Source organism: Lissotriton helveticus, chromosome 1_1 (genome assembly GCF_964261635.1).
Source record: "Lissotriton helveticus chromosome 1_1, aLisHel1.1, whole genome shotgun sequence".
NCBI classification, from domain to species: Eukaryota; Metazoa; Chordata; class Amphibia; order Caudata; family Salamandridae; genus Lissotriton; species Lissotriton helveticus.
In genome coordinates, this window is record NC_136057.1 from 1,464,678,526 (window position 1) to 1,464,697,923 (window position 19,398).

The window sequence follows — 19,398 nt, forward strand, 5'->3', positions numbered from 1 at the left end:
TGTCTATGATGACTTTATGGGAGGCGATGAAGGCGGTTATTAGAGGGGTCTTCATTAGCATCGCGTCAGCCGACAACAGAGACAGAAGGGAGAAGTGGGAGTGTCTGACAGATGAGGTTGTTGAGTTGGAGCATATTCACCAGCGAACAGAAGCACAAGGGTCTGGAGAAGGTTAAAGGCAACTCGGGTGCAGCTCGCAGCGTTAGACATCGACCGTGCGGAGTACGCGGCTTTGCATCTTAAGCATGCCTTCTATATAGGGGGCGATCGCTGCGGGCGCCTCCTTGCAAACCGCCTTTGAGCCCAGTGACAAGCACAAAAGGTGACACTGATTCAGGACCCAGGTGGGGGTGAAAGCAGCGATGACATTGCGATCGTCGATGCATTTAGGTAATTCTATGAATCGTTATATTCGGCTCAAGTCTTTCCTGACGCGGAACCGACTCGATTCCTGCAGGTGGTGGCTACTTCCACATTGATGCCATCTCAGGCAGCAGATCTAGAGGCCCCCATATGGTTGGAGGAGGTTATCTCGGCGATTGCCCGCCTTAAACACAACAAATCACCAGGCCCTGATGGGTTTCCTTACGGTTTTAATAAGAAATATTGCGGGACGCTAGCCCCCCTACTTACGCGTGTTTTTAACTCCGTCGGGTCGTCTGCTTCTTCTCCCTTCCTTTATGCTAGAGGCCTTAATAACTGTGATATCCAAGCCTGGGAAGGATCCTCGCCTCTGCTGCTCGTACCCCCCAATATCTCTTCTTACTGTGGACTTAAAGATTTTCACAGGCATCCTGGCGGCCCGGCTTTCCAAGCATCTTCCCGGCCTGATAGGCCCAGATCAATCAGGCTTTGTCTCCGGGCGACAGTGCTTGGATAATACTAAACGGCTTTTCCACCTGATGGACAGATCAGAGCGCTTCCCGGTGGAACGCATGATCCTTTCAGTCGACGCCGAAAAAGTGTTTGATAGGGTCCATTGGCCGTATCTCCGGGCAACCTTGCTTCATTTTGGCCTACCCGCACTCTTTATTGCCTGGATCTTTCAGAGCTATGCGAATCCTACCGCCACAGTGCGGGTGAATGGTGTGGCGTCAGCAGCCTTCCCAATACGTTGAGGGACCAGGCAAGGCTGTCCGCTGTCGCCGTTCCTTTTCGCCCTCTATATGGAGCCACTAGCCCAACGCATCCGGGACGACCCATCTATACGAGGGGTGTTCTTTGGGGAGTCAGAACATAAACTCTGCTTCTATGCCGATGACGTGGTAGCGACCTTAGAACACCCTCAGGACTCCTTGTCGGCATTTTTGGACAAACTAGCCCGATTCGCACTGGCCTCAGGCTTTCAGATAAATGTGCATAAGTCTCAAGCTCTCAACCTGTCCTTAGAGCCCGACACGCTTGAACACCTTCAGCGGAATTTTCAGATCCAATGGGTCCATGATGCCATCACCTAACTGGGCCTTCGGGTGGCTCCCACCATTTCTCTCACCAGACAGCTAAACTACTCGCTCCTTTTGAAACTAGTGCGAGACTCCCTCCGTAGATGGAGGCCTCACTCCCTTTCGTGGCTGGGACGGATAGCAGCTGTGAAGATGGTGCTGTTGCCTCAAATACTCATTTTTCACACCCTCCCGTTGATGCCCTCCACCGGGGTCCTATGGGCCCTGCAGAGGGACATAGAACGTTTTATCTGGTGAGACCAAAGAGCTCGGATGCGTCGCAATCTCACATACAGGGACCCGGTGGAGGGAGGATTGGGTATACCAGACTTATTGGCGTATAGGTGGGCGGCTCAGTTGGGGGCATTGGTGGAGTGGTCTCGTCCGAGTCTGAGAAATATTGGTTATTTATGTACTGAGCCCTTGCAGTGTGCACACTGTGGGAGGTCCCCTTTCTTCCTCGTCAGGGTCGACACCGCAATTTATATTTATCGGAGGTGACCCGGCCCATCATGGCACCCTGGGATAGGACGGCGACAGTTAGAGAACTTACGACTTTCCCATCCCCCATCACGCCCATTGTAAAGAACCCAGATTTTACATATCTACAATTCAGACATTGGGTGCTGCAGGAAGGGGTGCGGGGGGTGCAGAGAGGCTGCTCACGCCATTTGAGAAGTGGTTAATCACGAGACATAGCGACGCACATTTGACATCCAACATGTATAAATTCGTGAGGTCCCCCCTTAACACTGAGAAATCCCCTGGGCAATTGCGTTGGGAGAGTGAACTGGGAGGGGAACTTTCACTGAAGGAATGGAGGGACATTTACCACCGAGCCCGACGCACGGCCCTCAATGTCGCTTCCATTGAATCAGCCACTAAACTGGCCACCTACTGGTATTTAACCCCTGTACGGCTCCACAGGGGCAATCCCTCGCGTAGTCCATTGTGCTGGAGGGGTTGCGGCGCGCCGGGTACTCTTACCCACCTGCTCTGGGATTGCCCTTCTTTAGGGACATACTGGCCACCAATATTGGATGAGATTGACTCCCACTGCGAAATACAGATCCCAAGATTCCCAGCAAATATCCTCCTTGCCCTTCCTAATGGCCGCACCTTTCCGCTTCATTCTCAGACAGGCAAGCAAATGGCCCTAACTCTGGGAGCAGCAGTTCAGAACGTTCACACACTGGGGCTCCAGGACAGCGCCCTAGGCTGGTTACAAAAGCTGTGGTCTATTTTAGAGATGGAAAGGATCTCTCTATCCTTGACTAATCCCGGGGCCTCATTCCACGAACTTTGGGCTCCCCTTTTAGCACTTTTGACATCGGAATTTACAGAACTTACTGGTCCCAAATATCTTAGATTACTAGGACTGCCACACTGGACACGTAGACACCTTTGGGATATAACCGTGGAGCCACATTATTCTTGATAACACGAGTTCACCTTTTTTTTGAGGCGGAGGAGAGGGGTGGGGGGTGAGAGAGGTTTTGTATTCTTGTTTGTTGTTCTTTCTGCCTAAACTACATGACAATAATATTCGGATTGTTACCCGATGATTGTGGAGCAAGCTGACTCATTTGTTTCTTTTGTGGATAAAATCAATAAAAGAAATTTAAACCAAAAATGGCGGCGCCCGCTCTTTGGACCGCGATGCACTAGCCTACTTCTACTAGGAATACTGCATAGACCAGGGACCCGGTGACACGAAGAGGCATCTGCACATGATGGACCTGCTGCTTCTCCCTTGTGGCCTGACTGGTCACGCTCACACGGCACATAGGGAGGCCTCCTCCCCAGTGGAATCTCGGGATCGTATGCCTTGCGGGCCTCAGTTGGGGCTGTCTTGTCTTGCCCCCCTGCCTTTTGATCAAGGGCCGGTGGGAGTGACCCACTGTGGTGCCGGGTGACCCGGAGGCTTGGCGGCTGTCCAACGGGAGGAGCCTGTGAGGTTCGTGACTGGCCCCAAATGAGCCGAAGATTGAGGGTGTGGCGCGCGGCCATCGACAGAGCCCTGTGCTGGGGGAGTAGCCTGATGCCGCGGGGGCCTGGCAGAGGGTCGCGCTGCAGCGAGACTGCAGTTTTGGCCACCTTTTCGGGCGGCGGAGAGCAGGATCATCCATGGTGCCACTGGCCCCCTCCACCATCCCGCCGGCCCTGCCGGACCCAGAGCGTGACTGCTGGCCGGCAGTGCCCCAACCCACCGGGCGCAACTCCGCCGGCCGTGAGAGTCCGGTGTCTCCTGAAATACCTGTTGGGTGCGGAGGAGGCGGCGGGAGGTGCCGGGACCCAGCAAGAGCGGCGCTCCCTGTAAACTGTGGGCTGCTTGTTGGGGGGGTGGAACCATCTCCATCCATCAAGCAGCTTGGGGTCTTGAGTGAGGGCCCCCTTTACCGTTCCCCTTCTCTCGCTCCTGTGGTGCCTCCTCTGCCTTGCTGGCCGTCAGTCACCTGGGCCCACACTGCCAAACTTGGACCACTTCCCGCGGCCCGAGCCTGGCCATGGGCCGCGCTGCGGAGAGACTGCAGTTTCAGTCACCGTTTCGGGTGGCGGAGGGCAGGATCATCCATGGTGCCACTGGTCCCCCCCTACCAATCCTGCCAGATCCAGAGCGTGGCTGCTGACCAATGGAGCCCCAACCGATCGGGCGCGACTCCAGCGACCTGTGAGAGTCCTGCAGCTCCTGTAATACCCGGTGAGGGCCGAGGCGGCGGTGGAGGTGCCGGGACTCAGCTCGAGCGGCGCTTTCTGTGAACTGACATGCACCGTTCTTCTGGCCTGGCAGGCATCACTACGCCACACCCAATGGAAGCATACATTAACCCAACACACGCTGCTCTGGCATGGTACGTGGCTCAAGGAGGTTAGCGGGCTAAAGAGATTTCAGTCTTGAGACCTCATAGGGATCTCCCAGCTCGAGGATGTGTGGGCCAGCGGTCACATATGCTCCTTCCAGGACCTACAATCCAGGTATTTCTTACACCCGTCACAATTTTACAGGTTCCTGCAGCTGCGTCATGCTCTCCACTCACACATATCAGACGGCACAGCAGTACAAGAATATAACCCACCGGAGGTGCAGATTATGATGGGGAATCTGGGCAAGGGGGGACATCTCCCGTATCTACCGCACATTAACCAACAACACCCCAACCACACTGGACCGGCTCAGAAACCAGTGGGAGGAATGGGTGGATCCACTGGAGAAGGATTGGAGGGATGCACTAATGGCGCCTAAGTCGGTCACTGCATCGGCTAGACTCCGCCTGATTCAATTGTACTACTTGCTCGCCTCCTACTTAACCCCTGCACACCTTCACAGGGCAGGCCTATCTCCAACTGCCTCCTGCACGCACTGCAGCCAAGACTAGACAGATTGCTTCCATATGGTCTGGGCATGTCCCCAGCTGGCACAATTCTGTAGGGCATTGAAGAGTAGCTCACAGAAGTCTTGGGTTGGGAAGTCCCCCATGACCCACTGCACAAGCTCCTGGGGATCACAGACAGGCTGGATGGGTCCAGAAATGAGAAGCTGTTTTTAACACGGCTATGGTTGTATCTAAGCGGGACATAGCCGCAAACTGGAAACATCCTACTCCACCTAGCATCGTGAAATGGTGGGAGGGGGGGAGACTGGTATGCTACACAGGAAAAACCTATGTATGAAGCGCGGAGATGCCCGAAGAAATACCGCAGGATATGGGGCAAATGGTTGGGTCCCATGGCTTAAATTTGTGTCGCTTGCTTAAATGTCTGTACCATATGAGACTTTACAAGGTCATGCAAGACAAAGGTTAATCATTCAACCAAGTGGGAATTGTCGCTCTTGTTGTACTGTGCTATATTGCTGGGTTTTGTTACCATGTCAAAAATTAATAAAATTATTTATCAAAAAAAAGTATTTGCTCACTGCCACTAACAATTTCAATTTTGCAGCCACGGTCAGTGTCGGAGGGTGTGGCAAAACAGAGCGTACATGGGCGGTGCCTACATTCAGCCAAGTATGATTATGCCGCAGTGGGATGGAGTTACAAAGGCATCCGATTACGCCACGAACCAGAGTGTAGAAGCTATTGCATTAGTTTACGGAGTCAATCAAAAGTTGAGAAATGTGCTGACGGATTCAGTATCCACCAGAAAATGATTTACCAAGCGCAAGTAACATTAATATGACATTCTGAAGTTCCAGTGGAAGAGTATAGGGACATAAATAATACTAAGAGGACTTGGGAGCAGATATCTGGGTGAAAAATGCACTGAAAAATTCCCAACATTAATATCCTTCCCTCTAAGTATTTAATGAAATATAAAGATTACGTTGGACACAGCTCTCTCTCCCTAGCTGATCTGCAATGATTTTATGACTGGGAAAAAGATGGAGTTGATTACAACTTGCGGAGACATCTTTGCACATTTACCAATATCACCCACCTATCCTGTTGGCTCTTTCAAATTGCTGGCAATTCAAACTAGATGTTATGTGTGTTACATTAAAAACACTATCCCCCTCCAAGTTAGTTAACCCGACATCCGGGCTGGCATCTGCTCCCAGGTCTGCTCAGCAATCTGCAACAAAGGAGTCATTCTCCCTCTTTTTGGTCTTAATTCGTCTGATGAATTTTAAGGGGAGAAATTAAAACCACTACTCTGCCTGTATATCACAGTTTGCTGTGGGCAAGAACTTTAGAAATGGAGTCAAACAGCTTACCATTTCCAAGAGAATTATGGAAATGGATTATTGGCTATTCGTGTTGGCACAAACAAGATAATCCTGCAATAAAGATACAGATTTTTTTTAAGCATTCAAAAGTGTAGAATTCAAAAGAAAGCCATGTCCCGTCAAAGAAGGAATGGGTCTAAAATGACATCTCACATCGCCGTGCAGGTGGCTGTAGTTAGAGTGATCCATTAATAAGAGCTTCTCAATGATATTGTTCTTGGCCCAGTGATGGCCGACCTGCACTTGTTCCTGTCTGCTCCAAGACTGTGGATTCCATGCATTGCCGGAGTTGGCCAACTCCCTCCCAGCTTCGGTCGTCGTCTGAACGATGTGGGTTTTTTCTGGCTTAGCCGTTGTTCGCTTTGTCCAAATTTTCACAGCCTGAGACCTGCTGAGACATATTAGTGAATATTTGCTCGTGATGTTACAGGAAAGATATCTGGAATACTTGATAAAAACCTTTTTAAACACAAATGTGAGTTAAGTCAGAACAGTAAAGTTTATAAAATGTCTACTTACAGTGTTTCAAGGCAATTTAAAAATTAACATACCAAGAATAAGAATTCAATTAATTATTGTTCAAAACCAAATAAGAAAAGCTAACATTTTACCTATCAAAAATACAAAGTAGAAAGGTTAAACATGAAGAGAAAAACAAAATAAGGCACTAACACTTACTAGAAAGGACAAACTATTCCTCATTTTAAAATATACCATAAATAAATGTAATCTTTGACATATGCTGATACTAATGTTTAGTACCAATTTCGTACCATCTGAAACAAGTGCAGTACTTTAGGTATACTACCAGGAATTAATGTTCCTATATAAGGGCCAGATGGACGCAAAGTACTGAAATACTGGTTGCACATCGCAATCAGTATTTGTGTGATTGGTGTGGAATTTTTAAAAAATACTGAAGTAAAAAATAGGTTGGTTCATAGTGGGTCACAATACGACCTAACTCATCAATATTTATGGAGATAGGGAGCAAGACCTCTGCCCTCGTGGTCAGGGAACTCTGCTCTCTGCCTCAGCAGCTCCGTCATTGCGTTGCTGCTGCTGCCCCCTTCACCTCACTGCTCAGGTAGGTGTTCGAGACCCTCCTCCACCCGCAGGCTCCTGCCTGCGCCTCACCACTGGTGGTTCAGTGGCAGAACCTTGCTTATCTGCTGGCCAGCCTTCTCTGTTCACAGTCTTTTGTCTGTCTTTTCTGTTGTCATTGTTACTGCACCTGTTTTTCTGTTTTTTTTTATTTTGTGCCTTTGTTGCGTCCTCCGTTTCTCTGTGCCCGTTGTGCTGCTCTTTTCCCATCGCTGCTGCCTCCGTGGCCCTTCCCCACTACTGGTTCCCGCTCGTGCCTCGCAGCTGCGTTTCCCTCCCCTGTTCCCTATTTAATGGTAGCCGCTGTGCGGTTGCGCTGCTGGCACATGGAAGACAAGCCCCTCTGCGCTCGTCTGGACCAGCGCCACGGACCCTGGTTCTCCCACCACCCACCGATATGACTCAGCTGTCCTCCACGCACCCAAACCCGGAAGGAATAACAACTGCAAGATGCGTCATCGAACACCACCCACGGTCAGTTCTCCTGCTGACATTGCAGACGATCCTTCACCCACCTCCGCACCCTCATGGCCCCTACCCTCCCGCCAGACATCAGCCCACCGAAGCCCTGAGATGCATCCTCCTCAACGTGCGCTCCCTGCACAGATACAGGAGAAATCTGGGACCTCCTTGACACCTTCCCGCTAGACGTCACCTTCTTCATGGAAACCTGGTCCAACTCCACCTCTGCACCCGACATCACTACCGCCATCCCCGACGGATAAAAGATCCAAAGGAAGGACCACCCCAACCACCCTGGAGGAAGACTCACCATCGCGCACAAGAACTCCCTCCAACCCACCTCCTCCAGCACAAACGACTTCTCGTCCCCCACAGAACACCTCCATTTCCAGATCCAGACCAGCCCCAGAATGACCCTACGCGGCTCCCTCACCTACAGACCTCTCAGACCTCTAACCGTGTTCACCACAACCATCACCGACGGCATCGCACCCCACGCAATCCCCACAATGGACTACATACTGCTCGGAGACCCCAACTTCCACCTCGACAGCCTCAGTGACCCCAACTCCTCCCTCCTACTGGATAACCTTGCCAACATTGGACTGAAACAGCTAGTCACCACCCCCACCCACAAGGCAGGATACACTCTCGACCCCATCTTCGCAGGAGGTAACAACATCCACTTCAGCCACACCACACACTCCCCCTGGAAGGACACCACTTCATACACTTCTCTCTCGACAAAGCCACCACTCACAAACCTACACCACACCCTCCGCAAAGGAACTGGAACAATGTCACGGAGGAGCAACTCAACTCCACCCTCAACCACAATCCCCCTCCCACCTCGACGGACGCAAACTGCAGCCAAAGAACTACACAGATGGATCACAAACTGCGCAGACAAGCTCGCCCCCCTCCACAATACCGGCAGACAAACCCCCATGAAGGTCACCTGGTTCACCATCGACCTCTAAGAATTCAGACGCACCTGCAAATGTCTCGAGAAGCGATGGAGAAACAGCAAAACCGCAGAAGACCAGACCATCTACAAGAACGCCATGACAGAGTACCACCAACTCATCAGATCCATCAAAAGGACCTTCATCCGGAACAAAATCCTCGCTAACTCCAGCAACTCTAAGGGACTCTTCAGCATCATCCAGGAATTCACCAAACCCCCAGCGAAGCCAAGGATGTCACACCCTCCCAGGACTTCTGCAACAAGCTCTGCTCCTACTTGCATCTGAAAATCAAGTCCCTCTACGACAACTTCAGCAAACAAACACCAGACACCAAAACTACTCCTTCCTTCAGCAACGACAGCCAGCCTACCTTCTCCACCTAGACCCCGGTACCACCAATGACACTGCCACAACCATGAAAAGCATTCCCTCAGGAGCCCACACAGAACCCTGCCCACCGCACATGTTCCACAGAGCCACCGTCGTCATAGCACCCTCAACACACCTTTGAATGTGGCACATTCCCCGAGGAATGGAAATGTGCATGAGTCAAGCCACTCCTCAAGAAACCCTCTGCAGACCCAACGGACCTAAAAAACTACCGACCCATCTCTCTCCTCCCCTTCGCGGCCAAAGTCACTGAGAAGATCGTCAACGTCCAGCTGAGGAACTTCATCGAAGAGAACTCCATTCTCGACCCTTTCCAATCCGGATTCCGCAGCAACCACAGCACGAGACCGCCCTTCTCGCTGCCACAGACGACATCCGCACACTCCTTAACCAAGGCCACACCGCAGCCCTCATCCTACTAGACCTCTCCGCAGCCTTCAACACCGTCTCGCACCGCACTCTTACTGCCAGACTCCACGAAGCCGGCATATAGTGAACCACCCTCAACTGGCTCTGCTCCTTCCTCACCGGCAGAACCCAAAGAATTGGCTTCCTGGAAGGAATGAAAGATGTTGCATCCTGGATGAGCAGCAGCTGTTTGAAGCTCAACTGGGAAAAGACAGAAGTCGTCGTCCTCGTGCCCACCCCCTCAGCATGGGACAACATCTGGTGGCCCACCACCCTTGCCAACCAACCCTCCCCCATGGACCACACCCGGAACCTCGTCATCATACTCGACTCCTCCCTCAACATGACCTGATAGATCAATGTCATCACCTCCACCTGCTCCAACACCCTCCGCATTCTTCGCAAGACCTTCAAATGGATCCCCCCGAATCCAGAAAGACTGTCACCCACACACTCATAACAAGCTGACTGGACTACAGAAACACCCTCTACAGCAGAATCAACAAACTCTGTGCATCCGCAGAGCCAGAATGGGTGGAAGAGCCTTCTACTACATCGTGGCCTGGAACAAGCTCCTGATCAACATCAAACGCTCTTCCACTCTACACACCTTAAGGAAGAACCTCAAGACCTGGCTCTTCGGCTGACTTAGAGCTGCACCCTCCCCCCAGCGCTTTGAGACCCTCACGGGTGAGTAGTGTGCTTCACAACTCCCTGGTTGATAGATCGACAGACAGACAGACAGACAGACAGACAGACAGACAGACAGACAGACAGACAGACAGACAGACAGACAGACAGACAGACAGACAGACAGACAGACAGACAGACAGACAGACAGACAGACAGACAGACAGACAGACAGACAGACAGACAGACAGACAGACAGACAGACAGACAGACAGACAGATAGATAGATAGATAGATAGATAGATAGATAGATAGATAGATAGATAGATAGATAGATAGATAGATAGATAGATAGATAGATAGATAGATAGATAGATAGATAGATAGATAGATAGATAGATAGATAGATAGATAGATAGTGACTCACTACGGTTGGTGGCCATCATAGGCATAGTGGCCTACTAGTTTCAGCAGACCACCATGTCTGTGACAGCTTTTTAAATATACATATTTATTTTTAAAATAAGCCTAATCTGGCACCTCCCTTTTTGCAAATGGCTTACCACTTCATGTTGGGAGTCAGTAAAACTTCAATGTTTTGCAACCAGATTTGGGTTGTAAAACATTGGTACATACCATTAAAAAAATCCTGGCTTGGATAGGATTGCCCTAAACATGTTCCTTCCAAATAATGATTTGTTATGCCCTTCTGGACCCATTTTGCGATTTAACAACTTGTCACTCAATCGCAAAATGGGTTTATTATATTGCAAAAAAACACTTTTGCAGCCACAAACACCCAATTGGTACATTTGTAAATATAAAAATATTTCCCAGGAGTTAGATTGGATCTGGAAATTTTTTGAGCGGTACCTTTGCGTGCCGGTAGGTGGTGTACTTCGGCGCTCACCTTCATGCTTAAAGTCATCCATCAGGTAAGTCCCACAAAAATCCCTCCCCCCTCAAAAGAAATATATACTTTTTTTTTTTTTAATCGCTCTTCGATTTCATCATGTTTAACCAAATCTTTGGATGAGGAGCGGGAACTACGTCACTCGATGCCCTGCTATCACATTGAGCCTGCCTCTGGGTCTGCTCCTAGCCTCAGTTACCTAGAGTCGGAGCAACTCCCGCTAACTCTGAGAATTTTATGAGCAATGCACCTAAGTTTTGGGTGGGATGACCCCTCTGGAACACCTTTTGTAGGTGGCCCCACTGGATTCCACCAGCATATCCACCCTCAGTGCTTGTCAGGCCGCTTGTATCCGTAAGGACTCAGATCAGAAGATCATGACCATCTCTGGAGCCCGTTCCAGCAATGTCATTCCCAGCGTCACCAATGTGCCAACCCCTTCATCCTATCCAACAACAATACGGAGCTGCATCTGCGTCGGCCAACTTACACTTTGGATAAAACTCAACCTTCTGAGTTGTTGCCAGTTCCTCCTTTTTCTGACAAGCCTGGAAAGGAGTATGATTTGGGAAGATCTGAGAATCCTGATAGTTACACCAACCCCCCCTTGATGAATTCAAAAATAAATGGTACGAGGAACTGGTGGATGCCAGTGGTCTGGACAACTACCAAGACACTGGACAGGTCTCTCCTCCTGGTGCGGCTACCAAGAAAAGGGTTTTATTTGCTATAGTATTGAGAAGGGCAGCTGAAGTCTTGAACCCAATGGGGCCCTTGACGGCAGTCAGGACTAATGTCTTCAGAGAGGTGCCTCAACCCAGAACCTTTCTCCCCTTTAACAAAGGCCTCACAGATGTGCTGCTCAGGACCTGGCCAAGTCTGCCACAGGGTCGCCTGAGCACAGAATTACCCAACGCCATTGGCCTGCTCTGGGGACCAAGCTTTCCTCACACAGCATCCCACCCTGGAGAGTCTCACTTTCAAGGCCTCCTCCTCCAAGGTCAAACCTGGTGCATTCCCTACCACACCACCAGACTGGCAATCCAAAAGGCTGGACACCTTTGGCAAGAAATGTTCTCTTCCACACACCTTGCAATGTAGTGGGTCGGTGAACACTGCATGCTTTTTGGGCACACCCACGCGGTTTGGGATTCGGTTGCACATGTGCTGCCCATGGTCTCTGAGGAGGCATGAGCCATACTGCCCCAGGCTGTTGAAGATGGCAGAGAGCGCAGCAAAGCTCACCATTCGCTGAAGACAAGATACAAGTGTCGAGCCAGGCAGAGCCACTGTGTCATCAGGGGCACTTAGATCCCATGCCTGGCTGAGATCTACTGGCTTTTCAGGTAGTGTCCAGGCATCCTTTATGGACATGCCCTTCAATGGCACCCATCTCTGTGGAGACTAGGCAGACTCAGGTCTGACGGGCTTTAAGGACCACTGAGTCAGTGCCAGGTCCTTGGTCCTCTCCATGGCCCCATGCCAACCCCATTCTGCCTTTCGTCTCTTCTGAGGCTATGGTAGGGGCTACCAACAGCGCCCATTCCAGCCCAGCCAAAAAGGCCAGCAGACTCCCCAGTCCTCTGGGACCACGGTTCGGTTCCCACAAGCCTCTTGAACAGAAAGCCAAAAGTCGACCCAGTCCATCAACCCCATGCAGCCGCACCCTCAAAATCACTTTAGTTTGCCCTCGTACCATCAGAGCACCCAGTGGGAGGGAGGATCCGACATCACCTGCCCCGTTGGTAGTTCATAACATCAGACAAGTCGATACTACAAAGTGTTCAGCGGGGGTTACTCCATCCCTTTCTTGGAAACCCCACCTCCCATTCCACCATCCGCAGACTTTCAAGAACTACCGCCCCATCTCGCTCCTCCCGTTTCCAGCCAAAGTCATCGAGAAGACCGTCAACAAGCAGATGGCCGCCTTCCTCGAGACGAACGGATCCCTCGACCCCTCACAGTCCGGCTTCCGAGCTAATCACAGCACCGAGACCGCCCTCATCGCCGCCACCGATGACATCCGAGCCCTGATGGACAAAGGAGAAACAGCGGCCCTCATCCTCCTAGACCTCTCCGCGGCATTCGACACGGTCTGCCACCGCACCCTAGTACGGCGCCTCAACGACATCGGAATCCAGGACAAGGCGCTGGAATGGATCATCTCCTTCCTCGGCGGAAGAACACAGAGAGTCCGCCTACCACCGTACAAGTCAGAGGCCTCCGAAGTCATCTGCGGCGTCCCTCAAGGATCATCTCTGAGCCCCACCCTCTTCAACGTCTACATGAGCCCCCTTGCGGCCATCGTACGCAAACACAACCTCAGCATAATCTCCTACGCCGACGACACCCAGCTGATCCTCTCCCTGACCAACGACCCCGCCGCCGCCAGAGCCAACCTGCGCGAAGGGATGAAAGAGGTAGCCGAGTGGATGACGACCAGCCGCCTGAAACTGAACTCGGACAAGACGGAGGTCCTCATCCTGGGCTCCTCACCCTCCGCCTGGGACGACTCCTGGTGGCCTCCCGCCCTGGGCACCGCACCCAAACCAACAGACCATGCACGCAACCTGGGCTTCATCCTGGACTCCTCCCTCTCCATGACCAGGCAAGTCAACAACGTCTCCTCGGCGTGCTTCAACATCCTACGCATGCTACGGAAGATCTTCTGGTGGATCCCCACCGAGACCAGGAAGACCGTCACCCAGGCCCTCGTCACCAGCCGACTGGACTACGGCAACGCCCTCTACGCCGGTACCACCGCCAAGCTCCAGAAGAGACTCCAGCGGATCCAGAACGCCTCAGCCAGACTCATCCTCGACATCCCACGAACCAGCCACATCTCCGGACATCTGAGAGACCTTCACTGGCTCCCCGTCAACAAAAGAATCACCTTCCGCCTCCTCACCCACGCACACAAAGCCCTACACGACCAAGGCCCGAGCTACCTCAACAACCGAGTCAACTTCTACGCTCCCAAACGCCACCTCCGATCAGCCAACCACGCCCTCGCCGCCGTCCCCCGCATCCGAAGAGCGACTACAGGAGGAAGGTCCTTCTCCTACCTGGCCGCCAAGACCTGGAACTCCCTGCCGACCGACCTGCGCCTGACCCAAGACCACCTCTGCTTCAGGAAGAAGCTGAAGATCTGGCTGTTCGAGCGGTAGCGGCACCCCCCCCCCCCCCCAGCGCCTTGAGACCCTACGGGTAGGTAGCGCGCTTTACAAGTGTCACTGATTGATTGATTGACCGGCTGACGGAGGACCACTTATCCACCAGGAAATTCAGGCTATTTTGGCCAGAGGAGCCATCAAGTGGGTGCCTGCATCAGAAATAGGTTGTGGTTGCTATTTCCGCTACTTTCTGATGCTCAAGAAGGACAGTGGCCTCTACCCTATTTTCGATCTACGTCCTCCTAATTTACCCTGAATAAGGAGAAATTAAAGATGCTCACATTAGTTCAGGTTCTGTCTTTCCTCGACTCTGGAGTCTGGATGGTCGCGCTGAACATGCAGGATGCCTACTTCCATATTTCTGTCCTGGCTGCCATAGGTTTTAATGGAGGTTCACACAAGGCAATGAGCATGATCAGTCCATGTACTCCCTTTCGGACTCACCAGCACGCATTTGGGGTTGAGCAAGGTGATAGCAGTGGTTTCAGCTCACCTGCGGAGGTCAGAGTTCCAGTCTCAAAGATTGGCTATTGAAGATAGGCTCACCCCAGGCAGTCGTCTACCACCTCCAGATTACGGCAGACGTTATAAACGTGCCAAAGTCCCACCTGATTCCCTCTTAGGCACTCCCTTTTATGGGAGTTGTTCTGGATATAATACAGTTTTGGGCCTATCCTTTGGAACGACGATTCCAGTGTATTCAGGCTAGGACAGTGATGTTTCAGCCTCTATCCTGGATTACGGAAAGAATGACTGAGGGTTCTGAGCCTCATGGCCTCCTGTATCCTGCTGGTAACACACTCGCTGGCATCTGCGGGAGACCCTGAAGTTCCAGTGGGCACAGCATCAGGTGAATCTCTCCAACCTGGTCCAGATATCGGAGGGAACTAAGAAAGATTTTCCATAGTGGCTGATGAACCATGATTGGGTCAGCAACAGAGTCTTCTCCCTTCTGTACCCAGAGTGGACTGTAGTGACAGATGCATCACTTCTAGACTGAGGCAGCCTTCTGGGGAGGTAGAGATCAGGGGTCTCTTATCTCGGGTGAAGTCTCTGCTCCACAAACATGTTGGAAGTAAGAGCGAGCCTACTGGCACTGAAAGCCTTTCTTCTTTCCTTCAAAGGAAGGCTAGTTCATGTGCTCACGGACACCAAACGCCACCATGTGTTATTGCAACAAGCAGGGCATGGTGGTTTTGTGGACCCTATGAAATGAGGCCCTGTAGAGTTAGTTTACTGTAAGCACTTTCTGTGCTCCCTCCTTACAAAATGTTTTTCCCAGACAAACTGGTTTTGAGAAGACGCGACTTATTCCTGACGAAAGTGATAACTTTTCATGCAGACCGTACCATCACATTGCCTACCTTCTTTGCTCCGCCTCACACTTACAAAGAGGAGGAGAGAGTCCACAGCCTAGAATCAAAAAGAGCATTGTTGTTCTATATTGATGATACCATATCAAACAGTCACTCAAAGTGGAGTTATAAAGTGCACAGATACTTCAAGGAGTGTCTCTGCGTTGCAGGGATGTAGACCACTAATCCACAATGTATATGTGAGGGGACACAAACTTAAAGGCTTCATTGAAAAGCCAGGTTTTCAGGCTACTTTTAAAAGAACCCACATCCTTAATAACCCGCAGGTGCAGAGGGAGAGCATTCCAGCGAGCAGCCCAGAAAAGGAGGATCCTTCCCATTTCTTCTTCCTTGTTAGGGTTCTGGAGGGCAAATAATGGAAAAAGTCGCTGAGATACATATTCAGGATCTAATTCCTAAACTTTACTCTTGCCCGAATGGGCAGCCTATGTAGCTCCTTGAAATGGCCCTGAACAGAAAAATTCCTCTGGATAGTCAGCAGGAGCCTAGTAGCAGCATTCTGCACCAACTGGAGTATCTTGAGCAGGTACAGAGGGAGGCCCCAATAGAGTGCATTGGCATAGTCTAGCTGAGATGTTATGAGGGCATGGACTACCTTCTTCTAACAAACAGCAGGAAGAAGGAACAGAAACTTCCTAGGGAACTGCAGTGGGCCAAAACAAGTCCCAACTGTGCTCTACACTTGCGTTTTGAAGGAAAAATTACTATCAAACTGTCATGACTTTAACAAAGGTTACCACTAACCTAATCAGCCGGGTACAGCGGGAGCGATGACTGAGGCTGTATTTCTCCTACCCTTATATGGAACTACCTGCGAGTATTCAGAAAACTCAACAGATTATACCGTAACAGGGGAAGGGGGAAAAAGGGACAAAAGAAACAATAAAGATGCAGCAGCTTGGTAAATCAATGAAGCCTTGGCTTGGAGTATATAGACCTCACTCTTATGGTAGCCTGTACTTCCTGCATATGAGACACAATATAACACACATCAATTTCTACACAGTTTCTGGGTTCTGTGAATGTGTGAAGTTACACTTACATCTTATGCTGCCGCAATCATGTCACACAAAAAGGATTAAAAAATGGAAAAATAAAGTAAAGAAAACAAACAATGTTTTTACCACTTCCTCCAGTTATAAAGTACTAGCGGCGACACAGAGATTGTTATTACTCAATAACCAGATAATAGTGAACTTATATGTAATCAGGCAGGCCTCTGGTAAAGATGTCTGGGTCTTACTGCTATCCCAGGAAGACTTCTGTGTTATTTAGAGCCAGCCAAGAACACCAAACGGTAATTGCTCCAACACTTAAATCCAAGCCTTTTAATCGGCTCCTATGCACTCGGTAATACACTCCAGATTTGTATTCTCTCCAACTGCAGGCACTTGAATAATGATGCCCAGATTGATCAAAAGAAAACACAAAAATAGTTCAATCCCACGCTGCCATGCGCTATCAAGAAGTAGATACCTGCACACAATGAGGCCTCCGATGTTTCCTTATGGCCTCAAAGTACTGTTTTGTGCGTCACGTCCGGAGCGCGACTGAAATGATTAACAATTCAGCATACACCCGCGCTGTAACTAAATATCGCGTATGCTCACGAAATGCAGTTGCTGCTTCCAGCGCGGAAATGCGCTCCAGGCTCACCGCAACTGTAACAAACGAAGGCGCCTTCGAGTGCTTCCGAGAATCCAAGGTCACTTCTAGTGAAAGATCACTCTCAGCTGATAGCACGGTAATGCGCTTTCCAGAAAGGCTTCATAAGCAAAGAATCTGCTTCACCAGGCAAGAGACAAGCGTCTCCTTTGTAGCTTCACTGCAACAGGAACTCCGATATCAGGTGACAAGCACCTGATAGTAATCAAGGAGGAGTTCAAGTAGGAAAGATAGAAGAGGGGAGAGGGATCAACTACACCTCCGCATTATGGGATATGTAGTCTCTGCATTCATTCCCCACTCACGCTATATGCGCCTACAGTGCCCTGGGTAAAACGTGACACAAACTTCACTCCTGGGTTCTACACAACCACAGTAGGAGTTTGAGGAGATGGAGCAAAACTGGGCCAAATCTCACCACCCAACAAAAGGTCCAGAGATCCAAAGACCATTATCTCTGTCTTTCTAGGGTGCACTGAAGGTTGCCCTGGCACATCCACTGGAACACAGCTGAAAGACACGCTTCAAATCTGTGTTGGGCACTAGAGATGTTCCCGTCCCAAGTGAGAACAATCTGCATATCGTCAGCATAGGAGATGACCTGCACTCCAAAGGATTCCGCCAGCGGAGATATATAGATATTGAGCAGCTGTGATTGTTTGTTCCTACGGGGAAGCGCAGACGCTTTCTTTCCCGCTGTGGATTCCGTGTACTTCACCATTTTTGCCTTGGCCAGGAATCGCGGTAATTGTTTTCACCGCTATTAGCCGTTTTTCCTTGATTTGGTTTTCAGCGAGCCGGCCTTGTAGTTGCTGTAATTTCACACGAGGAGCCGGATTATTATGTTTTGCGAGTGACAGTGAAGTGGACGCTTTCCTTCCCGCATTTGGAGGTCGGGAAACCGTGACCTCAGCTGATATCGCCGCGGCGCTCACACTCTTCACCCAATTGTTGGGGGACTCAGAGCTCACGCTCCCTTTGCCTTTCTTACTGTGCCGGAAAGGTTCTCCTTTTGTTTCTGCCTGCAAAGAAGTCATTTGTAGGGAAGCGGTGAAGGTATTCATGTACGTGACATTCAAGGTAAGGGGTAATTACCTAGTGTGTATTGTGCTCTGAGCCAGAAGATACGTTTCCTGGATTTTTGTGTGTTCTGGTGGAACCCCTGCCTTCGCTGATAAATCATTCTCAGTTACCTGAAGTGGGCAGCTGGTAGGGATTTCATCTACTGGTCTGCGCCCTCTCTTTTATTTTTGGTTATTGAAGTACCACTCACCGGTTCTCTGTTCACTCTGAACTGCTGCTCATCTGTGCCTGACGAGGGATCTGTATCCCTAACTGCTGATTGTATCCCGCTTCTGCTGCCAGAGCTGACGCTCGTGTTCCTTTTGTGCCCCGTGGTGCGCCTCCCCTTGACTCGCTGGTGTGAGCGTGAGCTGCAATCTGCAACCTCTGCCCTTCGCTCCCAGCTGGAGTCAGTAGGGTCGAGGCCAGGGTAAAAGAACTACAGCGCGTCAAGCCCGGGGGACTGCGAGGACCAGAAATCCCAGCTGGGGTCAGCTGGTTCCTCTTCCCCCAGGCGACACGCCCATCTGAGTCACAACCACTGACGAGGCAGGATAAAGCTTCGTGACACCCGCTTCGCGGGCGCCACTCACCGGTTCTCTGTTCACTCTGAACTGCTGCTCATCTGTGCCTGACGAGGGATCTGTATCCCTAACTGCTGATTGTATCCCGCTTCTGCTGCCAGAGCTGACGCTCGTGTTCCTTTTGTGCCCCGTGGTGCGCCTCCCCTTGACTCGCTGGTGTGAGCGTGAGCTGCAATCTGCAAGCTCTGCCCTTCGCTCCCAGCTGGAGTCAGTAGGGTCGAGGCCAGGGTAAAAGAACTACAGCGCGTCAAGCCCGGGGGACTGCGAGGACCAGAAATCTCAGCTGGGGTCAGCTGGTTCCTCTTCCCCCAGGCGACACGCCCATCTGAGTCACAACCACTGACGAGGCAGGATAAAGCTTCGTGACACCCGCTTCGCGGGCGCCACTCACCGGTTCTCTGTTCACTCTGAACTGCTGCTCATCTGTGCCTGACGAGGGATCTGTATCCCTAACTGCTGATTGTATCCCGCTTCTGCTGCCAGAGCTGACGCTCG

General features: G+C 50.9%; 1 protein-coding gene across 13 annotated transcripts in view; it reads right to left on the reverse strand.

Annotated features, from left to right (window-relative positions):
* The window catches only part of SLC39A5 (solute carrier family 39 member 5), a 284,979-nt gene that overhangs the window by 84,404 nt on the left and 181,177 nt on the right, over positions 1-19,398 (reverse strand). For 6 of the 13 annotated variants that reach the window (XM_078686187.1, XM_078686177.1, XM_078686179.1 and 3 more), the window contains exon 3: positions 6,322-6,556. In XM_078686187.1, the coding sequence (XP_078542313.1) occupies positions 6,322-6,556 (235 nt within the window). Of the gene's footprint in view, positions 1-6,321; positions 6,560-19,398 lie in introns of all 13 variants that reach the window. The other 7 variants (XM_078686198.1, XM_078686207.1, XM_078686212.1 and 4 more) reach the window with 3 other exon arrangements.